Source organism: Euprymna scolopes, chromosome 40 (assembly GCF_053919585.1).
Source record: "Euprymna scolopes isolate OS-2025 chromosome 40, ASM5391958v1, whole genome shotgun sequence".
In the NCBI taxonomy this organism is placed as follows: Eukaryota; Metazoa; Mollusca; class Cephalopoda; order Sepiida; family Sepiolidae; genus Euprymna; species Euprymna scolopes.
The window spans coordinates 31697660-31707662 of record NC_136521.1 but is presented as its reverse complement, the minus strand read 5'-3'; the positions used below and the strand labels follow the sequence as shown (position 1 = coordinate 31707662).

The window sequence follows — 10003 nt, the reverse complement described above, 5'->3', positions numbered from 1 at the left end:
CTTTACTTTTCCATGTTTAAGCTTCACCATATTACTTTTCATGCTCACATTTTTCTATTGTAATCCATTATTTTTCCAGGCTTCCATTAAATTCACCTGTTCTTTATTTAATTTCAGTCTTATTTTCGTTTTTTGCCCCCATAAACATAACATACACATATGTAAAACAATATATGGCACTTGTCTGCTTTCATTCTCTCTGTTTCACTTGTTACTTCTTTTTTTACGAGAGCGGTGAATTAGTAGCAACACTAGTCACTGAAGCGACATGGTTGCTATGGAAACCAGTAATAAAAACGTCGCTCACCTCCTTACGACTTTGAACATCAGTAAATTCATCATAACTTTTGTTTTACTGAATGAAAATTGAAAATTTTTTTTCACAATATATATATATATATATATATATATATATACACACACACACACACATACAAATACACATACTGTTCATACCGTGATAAGGTGATTTATAAACTGTAATAACTGTATGAAATTTGGTCGAAAAATGAGTGAGCGGTGATGTTTTAAAGCAGTTCTAAATGACTAAAACTGCCACTTAACCATATATTCAAACACTACCGTGTTTGAATGATAATGAATAAAATGTTATATGAAAATCAAATGAAAGAAAGGGAAGGATGCAAACTTACCCAGTGGCCATAACTAAAAAGGGCATCAGTCACTTTTTCCTTGTGAACATCTTTCCAAAGGAGATGGCCCCATCTTCAAACAATTGAATAAACAAATTTTAGGATACAAACAAAAAATGCATATTTACAAACACACACACACACTCTCTCTCTCCACTCTCTATTTATATATAGTTGGGTCAGTGTATATGTGGCAGAGTGAGAAATTATTCAAATTCAAACCTAGAACCCCATCTTCCAACGTGGACCCCTACTACCATGTCTCCTTCTCCAACATCAGGGGTCTAAGTTCCAACATTACAGGAGACAAAACCGGACATATTCTTTCTAAGCGAAACTGGAATAGGGCCAACCACTTCCCTAAATGAGTTCATACTTAACGGATACTCTAACTTAACATCTAAATCTGACCCCCAAGACCGCCATGGTATGGAATATGTGCCTACATTAAAGATGGCTTCCCATGTGGCAGGGATACCTCTAGAGAAGATCCTAATTCACCTTATATGTGCTTCTGGGTTGCACTTGCTTACACCACTGCATTTATATTTGCCCTCTATCTGCCCCATAACAGCGGAGTTATTATTTTTAAGAGTATATCTGAGAAAATAGACCACATTCTGTCTGCACATCCGTCGGCTAACATTCACATCTGTGGTGACTTCAACGTCCATAACATGGAATGGCTGACCCACTCAAATAAGACAGACAATGAGGGAAGGTTCTGTCATGATTTTGCCATTGCTATTGACCTCACAGATTGTTCGCGAGTCCACCCGTGTGCCCGATACTACAGGTCAGTATGCTAGCCTTCTAGACCTTTTTCTCTCAACTTCCCCTGAGCTATGTTCATGTTCTGTTCTTTCTCCTTTACGATCCTCCGACAACTCCATCATATCAGTTAAGATAAAAATGAAATGTAATAAGTCCCCAGATGTACCCCTCCACCGTACTGTATACCGATACTCTATGGCTTACTGGGATAGCTTCCGTACAGTCATATCTGATCTACCTCTGCATTCCATGTTTAAAAAGGATGTGTCCTTTATAGTATCAGATCTGACCGAATGGTTAATTGTAGGTATAGACCGATTCATACCATCTAAAAATTTCCAACAAAAACCTAACAGCCAGCCATGGTTCTCCCCAGAATGTGCTGCTGCCATCGCGCACATAAATCACTTTTTCCATAGCTACCAACGTAATAGATGCACTGAAACTAAAGCTGCTTTCAGGAACGCCAGCAACCACTGTAAAAGAGTAATAAAAAATGCGAGAGAGCTATATGCTCAGTCCGTTAAATCCAAAGTAGCTGATCAGCGGCTTGGTTCCTACCAGTTTTGGCAAATAACAAATAGGATCCTGAACAGAAGTGTGCATTCTATCCCAACCATTATCAATGGACCAGAGGTCATCTTGTCAGCATCAGACAAGGCCAAACTATTTGCCAAGAACTTTGCAGCTAATTCTACCCTATGCGACGAAGGCCATCCACTCCCCATATTTCCTCCTATAACACAGAACACGCTAGGTAACATACAAATATCCGTGCATGAGGTTGTCAAGCTAATCAAGAACCTAGATTCCAGTAAAGCAACTGGCCCTGACGGCATCCCAATTATAGTGTTAAAAAAGCTTCAACCAGAACTTGCTCCCATACTTACGAAACTGTTTAAGCATTGACTTTAGGAGAAGTGCTTTCCAACACCCTGGAAAACCTCATCAGTTTGCCCTGTATTTAAGAATTCCGGTGATAAGTCATCTCCCTCTCAGTACAGACCAATAAGTCTCCTGTGTGTCATGAGTAAGTTGCTGGAATCCATATTAAATAGAGAAATAGTCAATCACCTCAGCAGAAATAACCTTCTTAGTGACACGCAATATGGTTTCCGTTCTGCAAGATCTACCACAGATGTGCTAACAGTTATATCTCATAGGATTAGTGAATCTCTTGACAAAGGCTTCCTTTCTAGGGCAATTATTCTTGACATATCAAAGGCCTTCGACAAGGTATGGCATAAAGGCCTACTTCACAAGATTTCCAGCTACGGTATAACTGGAAATGTTTTCTCTATCATTAAATCATTTCTCTCTGATAGGCTCATAAGAGTAGTGGTCGATGGACAAAAATCAGAGGCCTGCAGTATTAATGCTGAAGTCCCTCAGGGGTCCATCCTGGGCCAACTCTCTTCCTGATCTACATCAATGATCTCCCTAAACACATTCTTAAATCATTCGTTGATATCTATGCTGATGACACGACCATCTATGGCAACACATCAAAGGCTGTAAATGACAAAGTTCTCTTTGATCCTCTCTCCTCTGATCTCGAGCGTGTGGTTCAGGGGGGGGGGGACGTGGCTGGTTACCTTTAATGCATCTAAAACCAAACTCCTAGCCTTACATCATCAACGCTCTGATCCCCATCTGGCATCAATTGAAATGGATGGCTCGTCTAGGAGAAGTCCAATGTTTTGACAAGCTTCTGGGCTTGACCTTTACTCCTGATCTGAAATGGAACACGTACATCAAGTCTGTTGCCAAGGTCGCTGGAAAGATGGTGGGATCCTTCTACTGCTCCAGAAGATATCTCACAACTGATGCAATTCTTTATCTATATAAAAACCAAGTACATCCAAGGATGGAATAAGCAGCCTATCCTGCCTTGACAGAGTACAAAATAGACTTCGGGGCTTAGTAGGGGATGCCCTTTTCTCTTCCCTGCAACCTCTCTCCCACAGAAGAGACGTTGCGAGCCTATCCTTGTTTTATCGTTATTTCCATGGCAGGTGCTCGTCTGAGCTCCAATCTCTGCCCCCCCCTCACTAATCTTTCACAATAAACACCCATCTAGCTGAAACCACTGTCAAAAATTTTCCCCTCTTTATCTGTGCCTAAATCAAAATGTAGATTCCATGAACAAAGCTTCTTTCTTAGAACTGCACGCCTGTGGAACTCTCTACCGCTTGCCTATTTCCCTCCTGACTTCAACATTGATCTTCAAGTCCAACATAAACAAATTCCTGATGAACCGCCCCCTTAAGTAATGACACTTTATCAAATCTCCAATACTAATGAATACTGCAACACTATCCCATTGATTACTGTACACAAAATAACCCTTATCCCCGAGTGGTTTCTGGGCCTTGATAAGTGGTGACCTTCATGTAAAAAAACAAAAACAAAACAAAAAAAACATAAAAATTGCCTCACTGCTTGAGGATAGAAAGAATTATGTGTTGTATCAGAAAAAATACCATACATTGCCCCTAACTATAGAGGTAGGGAGTACTGGGTCGGGTCTTCAGATTTTGGTGGAGACCCCCTCAGATCAAAATATGCACTAAACCTAGGTAAGAATCGAAAAAATTTTGAAAAAAAAATCAAAATTCATCTGTTGGCGCCATTTTTTTAGATTTTTAGGCTCCGGGGGCCCAAAAACGCCCATTTACCCATCTTTGCAAAAGAAGGGATAAGAAATAGCAGTTGAAACTTAGGTATTTTCACTTCTTTTGACTTGGTCAATGAATTAGGATAGGAATGACACAATGTATAGCTAAATTGAGTTTTATTTTAACATATAAAAGTCATTTTTTAGTACAAAATCGGGATTTTAGCACAATTTTCACGGTGATTTACACCCTAGATGTCATTCATTTTGCGGAAAGAAATACCCTTAATCGTCCAGTGTTCCAAATCTGGTAAATTTTACATAAGAATGTTTCTTACAAAGCTTCATACAAAAATTGTAAGTGTTATTTAACTAGTTTCCCAAGGGGCTTGGGGACTAGTACTAGTAGAATCGAATGATTGATAACATTGCAGTGTTATCTGAGAAAGGAGTTGTTTTGTTTATTTGGTCAGTTCAAAATGAGACTCTGAAATGTAGAGTCTCCTTGCTATGTTATTTTTATCATAATCATAGCACACAGTTGAAATCTCCTTCTCCTTGGGTCCATTCATATTTTTATTTGGGTCCATTTTGAATATCCTGACACAGTTATATTTCTCTTTCAGGATTGTATTGAAGAGTCAGCCGGTAGAATGAGTAGTGTTGCAGCAGTGGAGCGGGAGGAGAAAGTTAAACATCTATCTCTTTACAGAGAAAGACGTTTTACTAAACTGGGATATTCGTGCTCCTCGATCCTCGATGCATTGCCTTACATTCGTATGGTTCTTGACGAGACTCATCTCAGCAACCAACATGTCGAGATCGTGAGGATGTTACTGGATAGTGAATTGCTACTGAGTCAGTTGAACTGTCTTTCATTGTTCAGGTACAAAGTCTCATTACCTCTCCTAAATCTTGTTGAGGTAGGAACGCAGGATGATCTGTGCAAAATTCTTCCAAAGTTGTTTGAGGATCTTTCAGTTGGAAAACTGGACACCTTGGAAGCGTACACTGTTCAATACAGACATATAGATATTGAGGAACCGACATCTGAGTTGGAGATAAAACTTTTGAAAGATATGTGTGTACATGCATCCAAAACGATCGAACTTCAATGTGGTAGAGAGTACGGATTTGGGCAGTACAATGACATTCGTGCCACGCAAATACACAAGTTGACCGTGGAAGAGCGAAAAGACCTGGAGAGCAACAATGTTATGTGTGAACGAGAACTTGGAGTATTCGATCATCGTGCTATTGTTTCGAAATGTAGGAATAACAAGTTCAAAGCAAAATCCTTGAGAAACGATATGGTCTTGCACAGTGTGTCATTGGATGGTGCATCAAAAATTTCGACGGCAATTGCAAAACTTTTGAACAAAAGAGAAGACGAATGGAATGAAGAACAAAAGACTCTTCTCCGTCTAAAAGTTGAAGAGAAGATAAAGAAAGCGATGAACGCAAGCAATTACACTACTAAATTGCTCATAAATTGTAAAAGTTGGCGTGGTCCGTGTGTTAGTTCTGAAGAACTGATGTCGGTGCTAAAAGATCATTCAGAATTACAAGAGAAGATTGTCATGACTGAGTTAGCATATTACAGAGACACCCACAAATCAGATGTAACTGCAAATCCTGAACTATTCAAACTCAACAAAATCACCCATGAAGAGCGGCTTATGAATCTTTGCGCACTCCTGGATGGTTTCCCAGTATCCACAAGAATTCCTCTGCCCACTAATGATGATGCCCTAAAAGCCATCACTTGCATTCCACGAGTTGCAGAGGAAATGGTTGAGTTACCTTTAATCCTGAATGTGAATCAGATGTGTGTGGTGTTGTGGACAGTAAAGGGGGTGCCAACATGGTTTCTGGGGTACTGTACTAAAATCCTAGACAACCAGAAATACGAAATTGAACATTTGGAGCGTGTTTATGAAAGGAAGAACTTAAAATGGAGGTACCCAAACCCAGATGATAAGCAAACTATCGATGCAGATCAAATTGTCGAATGCGAAATCAACGGAGACTGGGATGTTCTTTCGGACCGAAACATGCAATTCACACTGCACAACCACAAAGAGATTGCAGCCAAGTTTGATGGATTATTGTAGTGCTTGTAGTGTATATCTGAGTCACTTTTGTTAAGTCTGTCTGTTAAGTACTTGGAAATCATAAAAGGACAGGATTATGTCGATTTTGGCCTATTTTCAGCAATTTTAGGTCCAATTTGGCCAAATTCACCCCTAAAATTGCCCTTAAAGACCCCAAGACCTGTCAATAATCATGGTTCTCTGCCTTATATGTGTGTCTGAAGTCATTCATATCCATTGGGAATGAACAAGGATCGATTAAGTGACTGAGAACAGGATTTTGGCAATTTCGTCCTATTTTTGGCAATTTTGGGTCAAAATTTGGTCTATTTCTCTTCAAAAAAGGCCCCAAAAGATCTGAGACCTGTATATAATCATACTCCAATGTCTATTTTAGGTATCTACAGCAATATATACCTTTATAAAGGTGGACGAGGATAATTTATGTGACCCAAGATGGTTTTTGTGATTTTTGCCTGTTTTTCGGCCAATTTATGGCCAATTTTGGCCATTTTTTGACCGAAATTGACCAAGAATACCACAAAACCTGTTTAAATACATGACCCTGTGTCATTTGAAACTATTTATATCCATTAATGAGCATTGGAGATACACAAGAAGCAAAATTATGCCTTGAAATCACTCATATTGACATTTCGGACACATATTTCTTGAAAAACCAGCCCCAGATCTAAAAAATGCCGCCAACAGATGAAAAAAAAATTTTTTTCAATTTTTTTTTCGATTTTGACCTAGATACACCTTATATTTTGATTTGAGGGGGTCCCCACCAGATTTTGAAGATGTGACCTTTTTTCGACCCAGTACTCCCTACCTCTACTAACTACTAGTCTATATATATCTATCAATGAATTTTTGACATACATACATACATTTTCGCTTTTATATATATAGATTGATAACTAGCAGCCCGGTGTTGCTCGATCATAAAACATGCTATTAAAATATTTTACTATATAATAGTGTTGTGATCAAAGTAAGACAATATGGTGGTATATTTACAGAAGTACAGAATAATATGCTGCAGAAAGATTGCACAGAGATTGCTTCAAAACTTTGTTGTAAGCTCATCTTAGGTGGGTTGAATTAGCTTCCTCCAAAGGAGAGAGTATCATGAGAATATCAACATAACAAGTAGTCCTCAGTCGTATGTATATCCTCATCAGGGGAGTTAAAAACAGTAGGATTTTGTAGTTCTTGTAGGGAGGTGTCAACATCCTCCTGCATACAGCACCTAGTATTCCCAAATGGTCACCCATCTGGTACTGACCAGGTTCAACATTGCTTAACTTCGGTGATCTAATGAGAACTTGTGTGTCAATGTGATTGTGTCTCTATACATAGTGTCTAGAAGAGTCCATATAGCCATGAAACAAAGTAGATCACCATCACAACATTATACAATAGTTTTCTTAATATTAACAGTAATTAATTAGTGATTTAATTTTAAAAAAAAAAAATTGGATAACTCAATAAAAAAAACTTTTCTTAAATGCAACAAACATCATTTTCTAGAATTCTTACTGGCAGGCATAAGAGAGAAGGGAAAAATGTCCCCTTAGTTGGCTGAATGAAATACATAAATATAAATATATATAGTAATAATATGTAGTAATATGTAATGATAGTGTTATATAATAATAATATGTAATGATAGTGTTATATAATAATAATATGTAATGATAGTGTTATATAATAATAATATGTAATGATAGTGTTATATAATAATAATATGTAATGATAGTGTTATATAGTAATAATATATAATGATAGTGTTATATAGTAGTAATATGTAATAAGTGTAATATAGTGATAAGTAGAAAGGTTCTATATCGAATACAAAAATAAAATTATCTGCAAGGACCTGTGAATAAAATACTTAGTAAAATTCAGTTGTAAATTACACTCTTTTGGAGGTTAAAGGTCGAACCTTCAGTGCCAGCAACACTCAAAATACAATTGTAAATTACTTAGGACTTCTACTAAGTAATGGCTGACAGAACGAAAGCATGCTACCCCCATGGATTAAATAAAGGGTTTTGTTCAAAATTCTGTGCAGATTCATAAATTTGACAAAGATTTGTCTGCACGGACCCGTGGTGCAGTGGTTAAAGTACTTGGAAAAATCAATTGTAAGAAGTGATATTCTCATAAAGGTTCAATCCTCAGTGTGGGCGACCGAAAAATACTGTTGCGAATTACTTAGGACCTCTATCCAATCATGGCTGACGAAACAAAAGCATGCTACCCCCGTGAAGTAAATAAAGGATTCTGCTTGAAATTCCATCCAAATTCCAGAGTTCAACAGAAACATTTCTGAGTTCGACAAGATACACCTGAAGATGGTTGGAAGTTATATCGACCAAAACGTTGTGAAAAATCACACTCAAGATGAGAACAGTAGTCTGATGAATCCAAATAATACAAAAGATTTCCAAGTTTAACAAGATGCACATGAAGAGTGTTAGAAGATACATTGACCAACATTTTGTGAAAATAACACTCAAGATGGACAGTAATTTGAACAATTCAAATAATCCAAAAATCAAACCACATCTGAAAAATTCAGAAACATAAATGTTCATTATTAAAAATTTTAATTTCACGTATTTCATGTAGCAAGCTAGCAAAGCCAGATAGTACAAATCAACATTAAATAAAGAAAAATAGAAATAAGTGAAAAATAAATATACTTACCCATTGTAAGAAATGGAATAATTATTCATGAATATAAGGTTCCTAAAATGGCAAAAAATAGGAAAAAAAAATTAGTTTTCTCCCTTACCTGGTGTTTACACTCAGCACTACAAAAATAAATTTAATTAATTAAAAAAAAAAATTAAATATATAAATAAACAAATAAATAAATAGAATAAAAAAACGTTAAAATATAAATAAGAAAAAATCTAATAACTTTTACTAAAAATAAAGTAAACAAAACAATTGAAATGCAGCATTATTAAATTAATTTAAAATTTATACACTGCAGTATTGATACCAACCAATATCTTTTGCACGTTCAAAAATCAGAATTGAAACCCACATCTGTAAAATATATAGACGTATCTTCAACTCTACATAGTGTAATTGAGACATGTATACGTAGATAAAATATATAATTAATTACATAGTTCCTAATCACAATAGAATGCACAGAGGAGAGAACTTGAATGTTTACTAAACACGGTCCTCACATGTCTAAGATCTCTTTGTACAAGGGTTTGTCAGAAAAAACTTAATATGCGGATACTTTTCCCGGTACTTGCACAGTTTAATCAAGACATTAAAAAAATGAAAATATCGAAAAAAAAAGGTTATATTGTACGTATCCGTTTTGGACTGAAGATTTCCGAAAAAAAAAAATTTCACTTAATCTGATCGAGTAGTTTTTTTTTTTTTTTTTTTTACAGTGGAAAAACATGTTTTTATGAGAGTGCAATGAAGGTAGACATCTTTGAATTTTTGAACACGCCATGGGGAGATAACTCCGTTTAAAGTGGCGACACTCCCTCCCCATCTTAAATACTAGCTTTTCTTCCTAAAAATGGAAACATGACGACCTTTTGATCGGTATCATAACAAATTGTTTTTCGCTGTAAAGAAAAAACAAAAACTACTCAAATTAAGTGAAATTTTTTTTTTTTTGAGAACTTCATTCCATAACGGATACATACCATATAACCTTATTCTATATTTTCATTTTTTAATGTCTTGATTAAACTGTACAAGTACCCTCTTCCCTACAAGTCAACCTTGACTAAATATTCCAAATCACACAGTATTCACAGTCCAAATAAGATATCCTCATTATGGCTAACGCATACTGGGTTTTATGAGGAATAGTG

General features: G+C 36.4%; 1 protein-coding gene across 3 annotated transcripts in view; it reads right to left on the bottom strand.

The window, feature by feature from the left end:
* LOC145265470 (DDB1- and CUL4-associated factor 17-like) overlaps positions 1-10003 on the bottom strand; it is a 237642-nt gene that overhangs the window by 62101 nt on the left and 165538 nt on the right. For all 3 annotated transcript variants that reach the window (XM_080121336.1, XM_080121335.1, XM_080121337.1), the window contains 2 exons: positions 8856-8897; positions 654-726 (listed from right to left, as the gene is read on the bottom strand). In XM_080121336.1, the coding sequence (XP_079977462.1) occupies positions 654-726; positions 8856-8884 (102 nt within the window). In that variant the 5' untranslated portion in view covers positions 8885-8897. The remainder of the gene's footprint in view (positions 1-653; positions 727-8855; positions 8898-10003) is intronic.